This window comes from Tachypleus tridentatus, chromosome 8 (genome assembly GCF_004210375.1).
Source record: "Tachypleus tridentatus isolate NWPU-2018 chromosome 8, ASM421037v1, whole genome shotgun sequence".
Classification (NCBI taxonomy): domain Eukaryota; kingdom Metazoa; phylum Arthropoda; class Merostomata; order Xiphosura; family Limulidae; genus Tachypleus; species Tachypleus tridentatus.
Genome location: NC_134832.1, coordinates 90941531 through 90961402, shown reverse-complemented (window position 1 = coordinate 90961402; position 19872 = coordinate 90941531). Strand labels below are relative to the sequence as shown.

Genomic DNA, 19872 nt, shown 5'->3' with positions numbered 1-19872 from the left:
TGTCTTTTAGATTTCTCAAATTGAAATAACTACTTTAGTTGATTTCTAACCACTTAAACTAAATCGAAAATCTGTTAAGATCACAAAGTTAATCAGAAATTAGTTTATTGTTGTAAGTTACTCCTTTTTTAGACTACTCTGCACCAAACTGTTTGTATTTTGTTGATGGGAAATCCTGTGGTCATGAGGACTTTATCATGCCTCAGATAGTGCCTACAAGAGAAGAGTGGGTTCCTGATAATCAAGTGACTGTTTGTATGGCCTGTAGTGCTGTCAGATTTAGTACTGTAAGTACACTGTAATTTCTACTTACCTTTTATAAGGTGAAATAGTGGTAAGTCTTTGGATTTACAACACTGAAATCAGGGGTTTGATTACCTTTGGTGGAAACAACAGATAGCTTGATGTGACCTTACAATATAAAAACACACACACACACCTTTTATAAGTATGCTCTGCAGAATCAGACATATTCTAGAACTTTGTTTGTAGTCTGTAACACTTTAAGCATGTTGAATGAAAATAATGCTTTACTGATGTTATTTTTCTCTAAGGATTGAGTCTGTGCCTTTTAGTCTATTTAATATGATGAAATATTACAATGAAATCATATATACTTTACTGTTTATGTTGGACAATGATATCTGAGTGTTGACACTAAAAATTTTAAATTTAAATTAAACAGAAATAAATTTAATTTAAAGTAAACAGAAATTATATTCTAAAATTGTAAGTGAAGTATGGATCTTCTGTTTCAAGCCAGTCTTGTCTGTCATTTCTGGTAGTTTGAGAAAGATTTATATTGGAAATAGTGTTTGGAATTAAACAGCTTTGATTAGGTGATTCCCAAGCTTTCTAATCTCAGTTTTGTTGTCATACATATAAGTTTGTCTTCCTTGTAAAATCTAAAACTCATGCAAGTCAAAATTTAGAAAATTATTTTATTATAATTTCCATTTTGAATTTTGTTTTCTAGAGTTTTGTATTAAAATAATTTAATTTAATCACTTGTTTTATTGAAACCTGAATATTCTGTACATTTGGTGTATTTATTAGAATATTGATGCTTCATTTTATGAGTAATTTTGTAAATTTGTATTTGAGGTATATATTGTATATTTTAACTGTCAGCCTTATTTTATCATTCTATTGATGTATTTTTGTAGATAAATCGACGTCATCACTGTCGACGCTGTGGACGAGTTGTTTGTGCAGACTGCTCCAAATATAAGTTACAAGTAGAAGGGTATGGAGGAAATCCAGTTAAAGTCTGTGAAGATTGTTATCAACAAACTCTCAGTCCAGGGTTAGTATATATCTTTTGTTTACAGTAAAAAGTATTATATTGACTTTTGCACATAATAGATAATTTTGCAGACATTTCTTTTATATATCCATTTTGTCATATTTTTAAATTGCATTGTAAAGGTTTTGTTGAGATATCTTCTTAAATATTGTAACATTCACATTTTTATATGAAATTGAAGCATTTGTGATTTGTTTATAAAATTCAAAAGAAATATATTTGTGACTGTTTCTTTTTTGTGAAAAATATCAGTCTGGATCTCTTTTACATAGTTTTGGTTGATTCTACAAATCTAAGCTTTTTCTGAAAGAAAACTAGTCTGTAAAATCATTCCAATCTATCTTATTACAAAGGATGAATGTAGACCCCATTTCTTTTCTTAGTGGAATGCATGTGTCTAGAATATATAGTATGACATTGCCATCTTAAGATAATTGGTAAAAAAAAGCTAGATGGCACCTTACCAATTTTATTTAAATTTGTGGAAAGTAATTAAAATGCATGCAATCTTATAAAATTGGATTGATCCTAGTATGATATTATTGTCCAAATATAAATTGTGTCTTTTATGAGTTGTTTTTCTGGAAGACTTTGTAGTATTAGTTTAAAATGTTTGTACTGTTGTGTTGCCTGTGGCACAGTTTTTATTACAGTTTTGAGCTAAAACATTATCACAACCTGAAATACTAGGTTTATTGTCCCTCCCTTACTGTTAACTTTTTATGAGTACTACAAGATTGCTATACAACTACTGGTTGGGATGCAGTTAACTTTAACTAATATGCTTTTAAACAACATTCAGATTAACATCAAATGCTGGTCCTTCTTCACTTGAAAAGCAGTGGTGTTTTCAGTCGTCTGGTAAGCATACTACTTAATTATTTTAAAGGCTGTATAAAATTTGTGACTTTTTATATGTGCTACTTAACTAGAGAAGTACTTAGCATATAGCTTTTATTTATTAAAATTGTAATTTAAAAAAAACTATTTTGAGAAGGAAAAGTATTTTAATGAAACTTTGCCTCATAAACTCAGTAACAAATAACAACAAATTGATACCAAAATGATTAGTTTCATATCCAGTTTGTTCAAGTAAAATAATTCCAGTATGTGATAAATAAACTTACCATGATTAGTAACAACATTTATTTTAATCCTTGCTTGGTTAAAGTGTGCATGTTACAGCCTTTTACAGAGCTTCATTGAAAACTTATTTAAACTTCTACAATATCAATGTATATGACTAAACTTGGAATCAAATTTTAATATTACATAAATTTTAAGTTCTTAATTTTATAAAGAAATATTTTAAAAATACTCAATCTCCCTTAATTTGAGAATTGTGACATTTGTTCTCCAGTTCTTTTTCCTTTTTAATTTATTTACCACCCCTATTAGAAGTAAGGAGGTTAATGTAAATCACTTATTACAATACAGACATCACTCAGGTAAAGCATATTTTTGGTAGGTTTTGATATATGTGTATGCATATATAACATCTGTATCTTATTTGTTATGGAGCCATAATCTTAAAAAACCCAGATGCCATACTCGCCTGTCACATCCTCTCTTTTACAAATTGCCAGTAATTTTCTCTGATGCTTTGTACTATATTACTATATTGAAACTAGTAATGAAGATGTGCAATTTTTATGTAGAGTTTTTAGGTTGGAGAAGAAGTTGGAGGCAATAGGTAAAGAGAAGTGTAGACTGTTTTAAATGGCAGCAGGATTTCAGAAGTAGCTTAAAGTTTTACATGCAAGGGATACATCAGCTAACAATAACTTTTCTGAAAAAAGAAAGAGTACTATTAGAATAAAAGTAGTGAATTTATTTATAATGAGCCTATTATGTTGAGCAACAAATTTCAATGTTTGGCTTCTGTAGATGAGGAACTGTTAGAGGGAAGGAAAACTAAAGGGTCAGAGAAAGATATGGATGATGAGGAGGTTATACTTACAGGTAATTTCTTGACAAGGTATGTGGATAGGATTGTCTGTGGGGTAAATAGGGAGAAAAGGATTGGATTATACTACCCAAGGGCACAGATGGGAGGATATAACTGACAGAGCAGGAAATTTAATAAAGTGGACCAGCAAAAATGCAATTCTTGTAGTGCATGTAGAGGCTAATGATATGGGGTAAAGTAGGTCAGGAGAGCCAATTAATAAGTAGAAGTGGTTGATAAAGGCATTTAGAGTAAAAAGCTTTAACTGTGAGGATGAAATTATAAGTAGATCACTAGCTCTAAATGCTAGGCTTGGGTTAATGTGTAAGAATGAGCATATATTAGTTGGATGAACTTGTGGGATTAGCTCAGTTGAAGAAAGGAAGTTTTTGGAATGTATTATTTACATTTAAATAAGGTAGGGGTGGCTTATTTGCTGAGGCTATTAACTGAAGAAAGTTTCAAATTCACTTAAACAGTGTTGAGGATGAGGAAAAACTAAATGCAAAAAGAACAAGAGACAGAGAAAAGTTTAGCATAGGAAATAAGTATAGAATAATTATAAGGATATACGTAACTGTTACTACTGAAATACTAGGAGTAAAATTTTACTAATGAAATATTTAAGCAGTATTCCTCATCTTAAACAGTTGATAAATGGAAATGAGATCAAACAAGATGACTGCATTAATTCTGAGCTGGTTGAGAGAAATTGGGTAGTTTAAAAAAGTGATAAGGCTCCTGGGTCATATAGTATTTCTTCAACAGTTTTGAAAGAGGTTAAAGATCAGATGTGTGAACCACTTACTGCTTCTTTTTTATCAGTCCTTGATTAGTTGACAGGTACCAGAAGTTTGGAAGTTAACTAATGTAACTCTTCTTTTCAAGGGAGGTGATAAAATTGTCCCAGAATTTTTAGACACATTAGTCTTACATCATTTGTGGGAAAAGTATTGGAAAGTCTGTTAGATAATGCTGTGCAAAGTCATTTAACAGAGTTTAGAATTTTATTGGATATTCAACATGGTTTTACCAAGTGAAAATCTTGCCTTACAAATCTTTTGACATTCTTTCAAAAGGTCACAACTTATGGAGATGAGGGTGAAGCTATAGATTTCATATATCTGAATTTTCATAAACATTTGACAAAGTGCCATGTAAAAAGATTATCTTTGTAGGTGTGGAAGATAATTTAGCAAATTGGATAAAAGAGTGGCTGGATGAAAGAAAGTACAGTTGTTACAAATGGAATTCAGTTAAACTGGATTAATATCACAAGTGAGGTACTTTAAAGCTGAATTTTAAGACTTTTGCTCTTTTTAATTGACATTAATGTTATAGATGAAGAAATAGTTAATAAAGTACTTAAATTTGCAGATGATATTAATATTTTAGGTGTCGCTAGCTGTGAAGAGGATGTTACTGATTTACAAAAGTACTTAGATGATTTAGTAAGTTGGACAAATAAATAGCAAATTGGTTTTAATTAGAATAACTGCAAGATAGTTTGGATGGGAATAAACTTAACCCCTTTGCTGTGGAACATGCCACATGGTGAGACTGTAAACTAATAAGCAATTGTGAAATGTGCCACATGGTGAGATTGTTAACTGACATGCAGTTGTGGAACACACATATAGTGCGATTGTTAACTGACATGCAGTTGTGGAACACACATATAGTGCGATTGTTAACTGACATGCAGTTGTGGAACACACATATAGTGCGATTGTTCACTGACATGCAGTTGTGGAACACGCCATATAGTGTGATTGTAAACTTACATGCAATTGCAGAACACGCCATATAGTGCGATTGTAAACTGACATGCAATTGTGGAACGTACCATGTGGTTAGTTTGTAAACTGACAAGCAATTGTGGAATGCAACATGTGGTGAGATTTGTAAACTGGCAAGCAATTGTGGAACACATCATATGGTGTGCTTTAACTTCTGTCGAGCAACAGCCTGTGGAATTCACCCAATTGATTACTAAATTTTGATTGTTTGATAATCTATTTCCACAGATATGTTTGGCTCACTCATTGACTCAAAGCGTATATATATATTTGTACATAATGCAAATTAAATGTATAAAAAAATTGTAAAATTCTGGGAAAAACATTCTGCACTGCATTGTTGTTATCAACAAAAAAAATTCCACGGCTAAGGGGTTAATAATATTACGAAGGAAAGGGATCTTGGTGTAATAGCTGATCAACCTGAAGCCATCCAAACAATGTGCTATTGCTTGTGGTAGGGCAAATAGGATTTTAGGTTGTACCTATAGAAATATTGAATACAAGTCTAAACAGGTTATAATTTCATTGAATCGGTCACTGGTTAGGCCGCATTTGGAATATTGCATTCAGTTCTGGGCTCCATACCTTGGGAAAGGCATTTAATTGTTGAAAGGGCTTAGAGAATGGTTACTAGAATAGTGTTCAGGATGGAGTTGTGTTATGAGAAGAAGCTGATATCTCTCAGATTGTTTTCTTTTTAAAAAAAGAAGTCAAAGCAAGATGTGATTGAGGTGTTTATGATTGTAAAGGAAATTGACAGTGTTGATGCATCATCTTTTTTTCATATTATATAACAAGAATAGTAAGATTAGGGGACACAAGTATAAATTTTGGCAGGGTAGGAGCCTTCTTCAGCTAAGACAGTTTCATTTTCTTAACAGGATGGTTGGCTTTTGGAATGGGTTGCATTCAAATATTTTAGAGGCAGTAAATTTACGTGAGTTTAAGAAAAAGCTTTATAAGTATGTGAATGATAAGGGTGTGGCTGGCTTTAATATTTTTTTTTATTATTTTCATTTAGTTTGTAGGATAGAACTATTAAGATGGATTAATAGGTCCAATGTTGTTCCAAAATGTTATTTTATGTTATTTTTTATAACTAGCAGAAAGCTAAAGTTTTTAATATTTCAAATGATATATCACATTTATTGTAAAGAGCATTGTTTATTTCATCATCAAGAGAGACATTTTTTCTCAGAGAAATCGTTTTGCCAAGTTTAACTAAATTTATATAAAGGCTATTATCTCATAATTAGAAAATCAGAAAAATTAAGATAGTTATAGGATGTTACATATTTTTACATATTATTTTATGTTCTTAGGTGCATTTGTAATTAATATGAAAAAAGTTGGCTCAAATTTCATTCATAGTCACCAGCAAAAAAGAAATAGGATGCAGCTAAGTACTATGTTTATTGTCTTCCATGTACATTTATTTGTTGTTATAAAAGGAACTAAAAATTAGGATCTTATCAGGTAGATGATACAAAATAAAGCAATAAAAATTCTTCATGAAGTGTGTTTATGAATACATTGGCAATATTGCTTGGACTGCCTGTTTGTTTGTCAAGTGATTTACAAATTGTATGGTGGTACTGTTGATTAGACGCAGTTTAAAAGTCAATAGATCAGTAAAAAAATAAGTATAAATAGGTATAATACTGTTACAAACTCTAATGTATTTAGGATAAACATCTGTGGTTTCCTGTTAAAAATGTGGTCATTTTAGAAAGTAAAAAGGGGTAATTTAGATTTATTTCTTAACAGAGTCACCCATCCTATATTCAGGGGCATAAGGACTGAATGTAGAGCTTAAACTAACAAATTATATCAATAATTTCATTTACAAGCATAAAGTATTTCACACGTAATTTATTTCCCAATTACAATTATTTTACTTTATTACTTTTACTAATCCACCTCTACAGCTTCAGTGTATGTTGATATTCTAAGTGCTTCATGATAGACTACATTAAAAGTTTTTACTCCTTCCTAGACCACAATATAGATTTCTTGGTGATTCTATATAGAATTAATTAACCATTCACGTGAAAAGCAGATGGTTTTCTTTTGTAGCCATACCACTTTAAAGGTTTGACCTTGTCCTTTTGTTGCCATTTTTATTTGTGAAAATGTGATTGTTTCAAATTTTCATTGAAAGAATTCAAAATTTTCTCAGAAAAACTTGAGACAAATTTTTAAGAAAATAAAAACTCAATTTTAGGAATGAGAATTCCCCCAAGACTGTTGAGCTGTTAACTGAACAATTATATTTTTGCTATGGGGCTGGACAGTAACCTTCCTATGACATTCCTATTTGACAAGTGTTTCTACCATGTTTGGTTGAGACTGGTTCAAAGATAATAGAGTAGTTTATGGACAAATTGTTTATACTTATAAATAAAGATATTTTATGGTGGTTACAGGGTTGGTCAAATTGACTGAACCTGTATAGAGTTGTGGTAGGGAAAATAACATAAAATATGAAGTTTTTCTGAAAAACGAAACATTTGACATTTATTTAGGTTTTAATTAGAGATTACACAAATTAAATTTGTCAATAGAAGTATTTTAACCTTAACATGAAAATCACTTTGCACTAGTAGAAGTCAACACTTTGACTTCATATACTTAAAGAAAATTTTTAGTAAAGATATTTGATACAAATTTCTGACTTTTTGTTTGTGTGTAAAAAGAATTGTAATGTTTGTTGAAAATTTGTCAAATTTTGTGAAAATACATTAAGTATTTTCAGAGTTGTAGTACATATATCTTCCCCATTACATGATGGTTACAATGTGATGTAAAATGTTTTATAGCACTTATTTTGTTTGGTAAAAATATAATCATTTCTGTCTGTAAGAATTATGTACCATCTAGCTCCAAAGTGTTTGCTGACATTGTTAAAAATTAAAATATTTATACAGTGATATTCTGCTATGTAAAATAGTAGTTTTGTAGTAAATAATAATCAAGAAAATATTTCACTAAATTATCTTTAAAGTTCCTTTTTTCATCTCAGAATTTTAAGAAATATGCTTCTTTGCTGTTATTAGCTTTAATATAATATTCAATTAGTATTGTTGAAGAAAACTTTTTGAAGTATAAATCTGCTGAATACAGTGGAACTTCTTTTTTTTTTAATGAGATGTAAAGAATAGTGGGTATGATAAGTTACAGTTAAGAGCAAGGAGAAAATTATTGTCAAAACATTTGATCTGTTGGTAGTCTAGTTAATATTATGTTTCAGTCACTACCTTTTTTTTTTTTTGCTTCTAGTTATAATAAACTGCATGATATCTAAATTTACTTGAAGTGATCATTATGAAATGTTTTCTTAATCATGCAGTTGCATCGTCCAGTCCAAGATTTACATCAAGTGTTTCTGGAAGGGTAGGGCTAAATGGCAGATCAAGATCTGGGACTGTAAGAAGCTTGCGTCTTGCTCCTTGGATTTTAGATAAAGATGAGTCTCAGAATTCCACCACAAGAAGGGAGTTCTTTTTTGAACAGGTATTTTGTTGTTAATAACTCAGGAGTTTTTTATTTTCTTGAAGTATTAAATCTTTATCTTATGTTATTTTCTGTTGTTAACCAGTTGTATTCCTTCAAGTTAGTTTCAACTACTATGTAATTTTAAACTTTGAAATTTTCAGTAACATTTCTATTCAAATGTACAGGATAAAGTTTTAAAAGCTTTTTTCAGTCTCTGTTTTTAGTGTTTTTTTTTCATATTTTTAGCAACAGATTATATAATTTTTTGTTTCTAAAATTATTTTCGACATAGGCTCCCAACCTTCCACTTTGTCTCTCAGTATTAAAACTACACCTCAACCCTGACAGATGTGCTGATTACATGTTGGATCTCTGTGATGATCTGTTTGGAAAATTAAAACCAAAACCATCTGGACAGGCAAACCCTGAAGTGGATTATGGTTTAGTTATAAGGTACCTTTTTTTCAAAATTTCTAACAGTAGTACAATCATGCGAGAGGAGTAGAGATTTGTTATTCATGTGAAACGAGTGTACAACATAGCTTTAATGTTAGTACTCTAATATATAAATCTTCTGTAAGAAAAAAAGTGCACAAATTGTGAGAGACCAGCTTAATAAACAATCATTTCATTAATGGTATAAATGTTGTAAAGTTAGCCTATTTTTCTGTCATATTTGTAATATGCAAACTTTGTCTGGCATTCAATGATATTACTGAAACTTGTTATTCTTGGCAATCTTTGAAAATATTTGATTTTTAATTGAAACACTTCTCAAAAATAGTGTATTTAAAATTTATGGAAGACATAAATAATGTGAGAACTTTTTTATTTAGTACATATATTTAACCAAAAGTCATGAAAAAAACAATTTTTTGTGAGCATTTCAAAATCAGTAAATGTTTTGTAAGATTAGTCAAATAATTATATTGAAATACACTTTGGCTCATTGTACATTTAGTCACATATAGTTCTAATGTCTTACTAATTTTTAGTGACCATTTTCCAAGTAAAATCTATCATAGAAATGTTATAAACTTAATTTAACTTGTACATTATTCTGATTCTCATATTCCTGTGATCAAGCATACCATTTACCTGTCTAGTTTCTATTCACAAAGACAGGTTATTTATATCTCTTTTGCATGCATGCTATCAAAATTCTATGCTCTTATGATAATATAATGACTTTTACACATTATCAAGAAAGTAGTGTGCTTATGTTAAGAAGAAAGACTTTAATTGACTATTTTATTTTGTCACCCATACTCTTGTATTAGAGGCAGTTTGATACTTAACAAGAGTATTTGTTTTAAGTCTTTAATCTGATGAAGATTGTCAGCATGTGTAACTATTTTTTTGTCTTAGATACAACTGTGATTTCCTGTTGTGTAAAGAGTTTAATTTATTTTTAATATATTTTAAAACAAGTGGATTGTGTGCCATCCATTTATCATTCACATTATCACCAACAAATCATAGACACCTACTATAAAGATTCTGGTTCCTATAAATTGACGATATGTACTGGACAGGTGTCAATAGCAGATATATTTAAAATTTTCTTTCTTATGCTTCATCTCAAAGTTTCAATCCATAGATTTCTTGTGAACAAGAAATATAGGATTTTTATTATTATTCAAGATGATCTTGAAAGTAATTGTTTATGGAATTATTTTGCAATAATGCCCAGTTTCATTCAGTATTTCTGTCAGCCCAGTTGGTCAAAGAATTGCAAGAACTGAACCTTTCAAGGTACTTCTTTGGATGATTCAGTTTTCCACTGATGGCTTCTTTGCTGAGTGAGCTATAAATGGCTCTTGTTGAGCTGGTGTCTTCACCTAAATAGTCAGAGCCAAGTTTTGTAAGTCCTCAACAATGTTATGTAGAACTATCGTGCAGTTTTGTTGCTTCCGACAATCCTCACTATTTTTCACAGTTGTTTTAAGAGGGCATTTTTAAGGGGTTTATGTACTCTACTCCTTGATTGTAGCTTTCCCCTTTATGTATATTTGTAATATATATATATATAAACTTTGTTAATATTCTCTAAAGCCTAAAACCTTCCATTATCATGCTAATGACATCTTGAACTTTTGTACAATGTGAAAGAAACATATTTTATTAAGCCATTAATATTTTCTTTCACAAACAACTGTCTTTCACAGTATTGCAAATGAGCTACAGCTACGACAGAAAGTATTAGTACCCCTGCGTTCAGAGTAGTTTTTTGCTCGTAACTTAAAAAGTATCACGTTTAGGCTAATAGACATACAATATATTATAAATATTATACTAACACACATCTACATAAACAAATAACCAAACATAGGAGGGGCAGAAAGTGTTTGTACATCTACTTTAATGGTTAGTTGTGTAGTCTTTCAGGTAAATTACTTGGCCCAATCTCTTCTCATAGCCATTTATGATCATTTGACAGTACTCGAGTGGTATTTTCTTCCGTTCTTCTTTACAGAGGGTCTCCAACTCTTGCAATATTTTTGGATGACACTGATGAACCCTGGTCTTCAACTCATGCGAAAAGTTTTTAAATGGGTTGAGATCAAGTGACTGGGATGGCCACTCCAGAACTTTTATATGGTTCCTCTGCAACCAGGATTGCACATATTTTGATGTGTGCTTAGGGTCATTGTTGTGCTGGAAGATCCAATGACATCCAAGCCGCAAGTTCAGAGCATCATTCTTGATATAAATGCCTAATATATCAACGTACTCTTCTTTTTCATGATTCCGATGACGCGGTGAAAGCTGCCTACACCAGAAGAGCTGAAGGAACCCCATGGCATGATCGAACCACTTCCATGTTTAACTGTAGGGACGGTTTTCTTTGGAAGATTTCCTTCCCCCTTCTTAAAAAACTTATGGAAAATACAGAGAACATCATTGTGGCCAAAAAGCTTGATTTTAGTCTCGTCTGACCAAAGAATACTCTTGCAATAGGTAAAGGGTTTATCTACATGCTTTCTTGCATACCTCAATCCTGCTTCTAAATGAACAGGCTTTAAATATGGGGTTCTATGAGGATGGCATGCTTTGAACCCAGAAGAGCGTAACATGTTCATAACTGTAGAGGTACTTACTTCAACCCCAGTTTCCCTTACAAGTTCCTGTTTGTCATTACTTATTAAACGAGGGTTCCTACTAACTTCTCTGAGAACCTTCTTCTTGGTTCTCTCTGGAATTTTGGTGGGGCGTTCGGAACGAGGAAGGTTAGCAGTTGATCCTGTAAGCTTAGACTTGGCAATTATGCTTTGAACAGTAGATTTCGGCACATTAAGTTGTGTAACAATACCGGAAAGAGACACACGATACTTGTATTTTACAATAATTTGGTTTTTTAAATCATTGGACAGTTGTTTCCTGTTCGCTATGATGACCAAGCAGATAATAACGGAGACGGCGCTAAATTGCTGGAAGTACATTTTTTGCTGGCTAAATTCCAATAATTATGAACCCAGTGTCTAGTTCTTGAATGGTATAATGTAGTTTATTTGCCAAACTAAACAAAATTTTTACGAGAATATCAGTTTTTTTACATGTTTTAAAATGAACGAACACTTTCTGCTCCTCATATTTTTGGTTATTTGTTTATAAACAGTTTATTTTTCCTTCAATTTCATAAAAATTTATGTAGTTATGTGTTAGTATAATATTTATATTATACCATACGTCTGTTAGCCTAATCATGATACTTTTTAAGTTATGAGCAAAAAACTACTCAGGACACAAGAGTACGAACACTTTCTGTCATAACAGTAGATGTAAACATGCACATCAGAGTTCTAAGTTACTAACATTGTATTGACATTTTGAAAGTTACAAATATTGTATATACTGACCATAGTAGAAAGTTTCAGATATCCAATGATTATTGCATGGAAGATCTTTTGTGCCTATTACCGTGTTAAAAGATTTCCCTGTCAGTTTTTATATTAGTCTCTGGTCAGTTTGTGGGAAAAAGACTTGACTGCTTCCATAAACTTGTCAACATGCTGCAAATGTTCTCTAGTAGAGACCTAAACAAAGCCAGGCATGTGTCTGCTTTTTATGTAATACTGCAATATATCTTGTGATGGGGCATTTGATAGCACATGCTTTAACATTCTTCTGTGTATTATGCCCTGCCTTGATATGTATGCTAGTATTTCTGTCAACCCAGTTGGTCAAAGAGTTGCAGGAACTGAACCTTTCAAAGTGTCTTTTTGGATGATTCAGTTTCCATTGATGGCTTCTCTACTGAGTGGGCTATGAATGGCTCTTATTATGGTGTCTTTATGCCAAAACCCATTGGCTCAGATTGCATAAATGCACACAGAACTTGACAACTTAGATTTTTCTGGAGATACAGCATATGGCTTTATAACAATGGACAGTGAGCTGCATCTCTAGGAAAATCTATCTTGTCAATTTCTGCATGCATCAATGCAGTTTGAGCCAGTGGTTTTTGGCAAAAAGACACCATTAACTGTCTTCTTTCTCGTGCCTATCCTTTGCATGCTTCTGTAGAGCATATTAGGTTTGATCTTTCCTGTTGCCAGAAAACAAAGCTTTATTTTAATATTCTTTAAAGGTTACCATTTTACAGTTACACACATTGTCACTTACACAGTAAAGCTGTGTTTTTCTCTTATCCAAGATACCTGTTTTTGAACACACAATTATCTATAGGATCTTCATCTTTGCTTCCTTTTCTGCTTCAAGCAAATTTCTGTTGGCTTTCTAAGTATCATATAGATTTTGAAGTGGTGAACATTGTTAGCTATCATATTTGTTGAGCAGTTTCTGTGTTCAACTTTCAAAACCTTTCCTCATTGTTACTGTGAGGCTAATAGCTTTGTATTTATCAGGTACAATTTTTGAAATTGAAAAGTGGAATAATATTAACCAACTTCCTCTAGCAACTGCCCACTCTTAAAGGACATGTAAAGAATAGTAACAAATGTCTCGCATGTTCAATTCTTAACCTCCTTCAAAACCGTTTGGTAAATATTATCTGACCCTGGAGTTTTATCATTCTATTGATTTCCCAGTTTTGTTCCAAACAACTTGAGAAATAACATGAAAATCTTGTTTTTGTTTCCATCTAACAGATGTTCAGGATGAGGAATATTAGCAAAAACTGAAGGAACAGTAGAACTGAAGAACCCAGTTATCCAATAATTATCAGATATGAGCTTTTCTTTATTATTCCTCCAAGGCTTTTCTCCCATTCTCATATATTCCTACATTCAGTTTGTGTAGAAAAATCTAAACTGTTGATTTTTATGTATTCAACCTTCATTTATTTATATATCCTTTTTGATTTATGAATTCCTGTTTAACCAACTTCCTTAATATGCTATAATCCTCTCAGTATCTCCTCATAGCAGTCAATTTAAACAAATTAATGATGTCTTTTTTTAATTTTAGCCCTCACCCATTGTCAGCCTTTTTTTTTTTTTTTTTTTTACAAGCAGTCATCCTTTTGTTTACAGTATATAAGAAATGTATCTATCTTGAACAACGTATCTAACTGACAACAAATAGGTCTTGCATTTCTTCAGAATTGCCTTTTTTGAAACTTGGAACCAAAATCTCATTAATTCTGATCTTCAAGTGTGGTAAAACATCAAACTTAATAGAGCAATGATCATTTGCATGCAGATATTCCCCAATCTTCACCCCTCTCATCCATTTCTATAATAAAGGTTAAAAATAATGCTAAAACAGCATTGTACTTAGCAGGTTCCCTGTCCATTTGGATACAAATACCACTGTGAATGGTTTTTAAAAACTTGTTTTTCTTATGGTCTGATCCTAAGGTTTCCCAAAGTTCCCAAATCTATGTACCTGAAATTAAAATTTCTCATAATTATGACTTCACTGACATCCTAACTTCATCTTACTGTTAAGTTTGTCATTAATTTCATCAGTTTCATTTGGTGGTCTTTAACAAATTTCAGCTAAAAGCTTTCTCTTCTTATAGTCATGAACAGAAATTCAAATGTTACTTGTAAAACCAAATCTCCCCTTCTTTTACGTACTCTACCCCAATTTTAAAATGTAAGCTTAATTTATATTCACATAAATATCATATTCATTCTTTTCTGCCATTCAATCATTTCAAACTATGAAACAAAATTACTTGTAGAAACTTGCTCTGCTGCTGACCAAAGATATGTTTCTGTATCAGAATTCTATAACCAGTTAGGAACTACAACCTCTGAGTAAATCAAAGTACAGATTTTTTTTAAATGCAATTGCTTAATGCAAACATTTAGAACTATTATGAAGTAAAATACCAAAATAATTATGTCATTACATTATTTGTTTTTTAACTATTTTGACCATGTTTCTTTTTAATGGAGCACACATTTTGTGTGTTAGACTTCAGATTATTTATTCAGAATCTCTTTTTATATACGAAACATAACAATTACCAGTATCTTTTTCTCTTTAAAGAGAGTTGTATTTTAAATTACTCACACATTATTAATTCATTAATTTATATTCTGTCACTTACACTGACAACATCTTGGAGTAGTTGTTTAGGGACAGCTTTACCTGCAAACACTTGACATAGAGTTTGTTTTGTATATTTATCAGTAATAGATCTGTGCAAAGCTTCAACTACTTACCTCTATTTTTATAAGAATTTACAGAAACAGTATTAAAACACTGGGTAGTTACAAAGTTATGCTTGTTTGTTTGTTCCTAGTATGATGAAGTCACTACTATTGTGTGCTAAAGTCAAGTCTTTGGAAGTTTCTGGTACTGATGAGCCAGCAGAAGTTTCAAATACTGAAAGAACACAGGTTTCTAGTGAGGAAACAAAAGATGTTTTAAATATTGAACTAGTTGCAGAAGATTTCAGTTGCAAAGAGATAGCAAGCAAAAAACGGATAGATAAAATAGACACATATATCAGGAGACTGAATTTGCTGAAATTACTGGTGACTGCCAACTGTAAACACCTGATTCCTTCAGGAAACTTAACAAATAATGATACAGTGAGGTAAAATATATGTTTAAATATGTTATATAGTTGAATCTATGTTACTAACTTATGAAGAATCTACAATTATTACCTTTGCTTAAAGAAAGATAGTTTTTGAAGTGGGCATTTGTACTCGTACACTTCAGAAACACGTAATATAACATGAAGAATTTGATTTACCATGTAGTTCTTTAGTCAGTACTTTATTTTGATATGCAATGAGTTTACTATGTTGCTAAAATGTACTTGCATGCTCCTCTCTACCAGTCAGTCCCCCACTGGTGCAGTGGTAAGTCTGCAGATTTACAATGCTAAAGTCAGTGATTCTATTCCCCTTGGTGGACTCAACAGATAGTCCAATGTTGCTTTGCTATAAGAAAACATACACTCAACCAGTCAAGTAAAATATTGTTATGAAAAGTAATTATAAAGAACCAATGGCACTATTAAGCTGAACACTACACATTTTGTAATAAGTCTTTGTGTAAAAACAATCAAAACTTTTTTATACATTTAAATTCCTTAGTTTTAAATTTATAATTTGATAATTAATAAGCTTGATTATCCCTTCAAAACAAGCATTATTTTTATTTTTCTCCATGCAATATGTAAGATAAACAACGAGGTAAGATGTAGTTGTCTCTTGTTTTAAACTACTTACCAAAGGGAAGGCAGACTGTTAGTAACTCTAGATGTCACAAGGACTTTGATCTGAATAAAGAGCCTGACTAACACTTGTATAATGCACATTTGCTTGGCATTAAACTGAAATGAGTGAGGTTGTGTGAAACTATTGCAAATATGTTAATAAGCTCACATCACAAACTATATGTGAACTGTTAATCTTATAAAATTAATAATAAAAAGGTAGCAATGAAATAAAATTAAATATGAAAACAAACTTGTTAAATTCATGACAAGAAACTCACTTGAAGTAAAAATGTATTCTGAAGACAGCTGGTACGGGTATTAAAACTTTTAATTAAAATAAAGTACAAAACAATGTTTCTGCCTTCTTAATAACTTTGTTAACCTGATGATGACCTAAGAATGTCAATGCTGCTCTGTACTTTATTTTAATTAAAGTTTTAATAACCATACCAGCCATCTTTAGAATAAACTTGTTACAAACTCAACATGAAGAACTGGATTTTGTGGAATTTTAAAGTATTCCACTTTCTTTATTTTTGTATAATTTTTATTAGTGCATATATTCTTCTTTGATAAGTTACCTGAATTTAGACATTTTATGTTTTATGTGTTCACTGTATATCTCTTAGGTAAAGCTTAGCATAAAATTTAGTGTAGTATAATAATGATAATAATAAAGATATTTCTTATCAGTTTGTTACTATTATTAACATAAAGCTTTATTTAAATTGCTAATAGCTATCATCATTAAAAAATGAAATTACAGGTAAACAATACCAACTACGAGTTACACTGTTTGTTAAACATAATGGCAACTCGTAATTGAAATTGTTTACCAAACCTGAGTTACAGATGCTGTTTTTATCTGAATGATTATTTTCATAATAAAGTCTTGAATGCTTGAAAAGTAAGCATACACTTGTGTATAAAAGTATGTATGTACGTGTGTTGTAGCCCCCACTACTAGTGGTACAGCGGTAAGTCTATGGATTTACAATGCTAAAGTCAAGGGTTCAATTGTTATACCAGTATTTATGCATGTAACCAAAACTCCTGCAGCATTAATTAATGACACCACCAACACAATTCCAGAAAATTTTCACACTTTGTGTATTCAATTTTTAGACAGTTAGAAGAATAACTATGGTATGTGCAACAGTCATTTCTGTTTAATAGAACACAATTTTAAGTAAAGGTTCTTTCCTTGCAACAAGAACACAACTTTCACTATGACTGTACATGAGGGTTTGAACACATCTTTATTGATGTAGTTTTTAAATGTAGTACTGAGAAAGTACAGTTCTTAAAAAAATATTTTTTTCAATAAGTGGTATCACTTTTAATGTATAAAATATTACAATTTATGAATAAAATGTGAAAATCTTGAGCTTTTACAATTAATGATTTTGATGCAATGAGCGACCACAGAGCACAATCCAGACACTTTCCATGCAGTACTTTCCAGAGAAAAAATCCTTTTTTGTTTTTAATAAAATATTCTATCTGTATTTTCATTTTTTTTTCAGTGAGATACAAATACCATAATTAGTATTTACTAGTACAGACGACCACTCATAGAGTAGCACATCTGTTAGCCTCTGTTATTACTAGTGTAAGAACAGTTAGGCTAATGCAGTTATGTTCAATAAATCATTAAGAAAGATTATGAAGATGTTTGTACTCTAAATGTTATAATGGTTAAGGAGAGAACTAAGGATGTATATTTGGATATTTTATTACTGCTAGACGTGCATTGTTTAAAAAACATTCAGAACTTGTAAACTAAACTTTCAGAATGCATTTATCTATGATGGTAGGTGCACAGAACTTTGTAGAAAAGCATGAATTTTATTTTCAAGATTTTAATTCATGAACTTTTGTAAGTTAAGCATAAGTACTTGGCTCAGTGCTTTAATACATTTACTAATAGTCAGTAAGTACTACAAACTTCTTTTTTCGTTTTATTTGGTGTACATTATTCATCAGTTGCTATAAAATTAATGAAATTTTCTCTCTACATTTGTTTTTATCCAATATAACTTTAGAATTATATGACCATCAGTTTATTTTTTTATTTGACAGACGACTGAGAGACTGTTTAGTGAAAGAAGAACGTTTAACTTTGGCACTAGAGGTCTCTACCAAATATGGCTTAGACTGTATTGGGATTTGGGCAACATGGGGGATGATCTGTTTACGAGGAGGTGATTGGCTTGCTGCCCGTGAAAAGTTTGCACATTGTTTAAAAGTATTAGCATTTTACACAAACCTATTTTACTTTAGTATTGTTCTTAAATTTTCTACTTGTTTAATTATTATAATAAATATACATTATGTTAGAATCTGAAGAAAATTTAAATGATTATAGAATATATATGTAAATCTAATACAAAGCTTAATAGGAAGAAAGACAAAATGAGTGTCCATCTGCATGTTGTATAAAATTTATAAAAAGATGAATAGTAATATAAATCTTGGATTCTGCAAGTTCAAAAACCTAGGCTATATTTATCTGGTTATTACCTGTCAATTTCTCTCTTGCATTTGAGAGCTGGGATATTCCCTTTTTTCTTTTTTTTTCTGTGCTATTACTACAGATAACACTGTTCTCCAGTGAGTGTGGTTTATGTACTTGTGTGTAAAGCATGATTTAAATTTTATTTTTGTCTCTGGTTCATGGTGCTGAATTTTTAAGTTACAGACAATTTATGATTATTTATTAATCTTGTAGTTTTGTATTTGTGTAAACATAGATACATACATACATATATATATGGATATAGGTATGACATTACTTTTTAACCACAAATTGTTATTCTGATGTCTTAATTGAGAAATAGTATTGTTATATACTCCTTTTTGTTTCCTTGCTTCTCTTCATTGTATGCTAAGTGATTCACTTGTTTCTGTGTTATGAAAAGCCTTGATTTTCTTTTTGTACAAAAGCTACATCACAATAGATGTTTATTACTTTATTTTTATAAATCTGAACAGGACAAAAATCAGCATCATCAGGAAAACCCACTCTTGCAAGACATTATTAATGTTTTAGAGAACTTTAAGTACCCTTCTTCTCTTAAGGTTAGTACACCAAAATTTAATTTTTGTTGTTACTACATTGTTTTTAGTACTATGATCTGTATTCTCAGTATTTTCACAATGAAATTTTGAATATTTGTAAAGTTTATATACAAGAATTTCAAAAATTACTGTTTTGTATGCAGTATTGTTAACTTTTGTTTGTAATACAGCTCAAAAATTAACCACATAAGACAAGGTTTGAACTATAATGAATTGTTGTAAAGCAAATATTTTGTCAACCAGTTTTTTAAATTTATATACTATGTTGTTACTGCTCTAATAATTAAAAAGTAGAAATGTTGTTACAGTTATTATAACATATATTGAATTCTGTTTCTAACAGCATATAATTAAATTCATTTTTATGAGAAGAATGAATAGAATTTGTACCATTTTTGTCATAAGTTGTCATGGAATTGTGACTTAAAGAAAAAGCTACATGTCAAACTTTTGTCAAAGAGATTTATTAGTGCAAAACTTGAACTAGGTGGAATATAGTATTAAAAAAGTATATTCTGGATTGTTGCTATTCATGCATAATTACTCTTGTAAAATTGTTAAGTTGTATTTATTTTTAGACATACAGTGTAAG

The 19872-nt window shown here is 30.8% G+C and overlaps 1 protein-coding gene across 6 annotated transcripts in view; it reads left to right on the top strand.

The window, feature by feature from the left end:
• Positions 1–19872, top strand: part of Sptz (zinc finger FYVE-type containing 26 spastizin) — a 137418-nt gene that overhangs the window by 88813 nt on the left and 28733 nt on the right. For all 6 annotated transcript variants that reach the window (XM_076450137.1, XM_076450138.1, XM_076450136.1 and 3 more), the window contains exons 27-34: positions 133–287; positions 1167–1306; positions 2109–2167; positions 8406–8569; positions 8844–9004; positions 15270–15566; positions 18282–18447; positions 19194–19280. In XM_076450137.1, the coding sequence (XP_076306252.1) occupies positions 133–287; positions 1167–1306; positions 2109–2167; positions 8406–8569; positions 8844–9004; positions 15270–15566; positions 18282–18447; positions 19194–19280 (1229 nt within the window). The remainder of the gene's footprint in view (positions 1–132; positions 288–1166; positions 1307–2108; positions 2168–8405; positions 8570–8843; positions 9005–15269; positions 15567–18281; positions 18448–19193; positions 19281–19872) is intronic.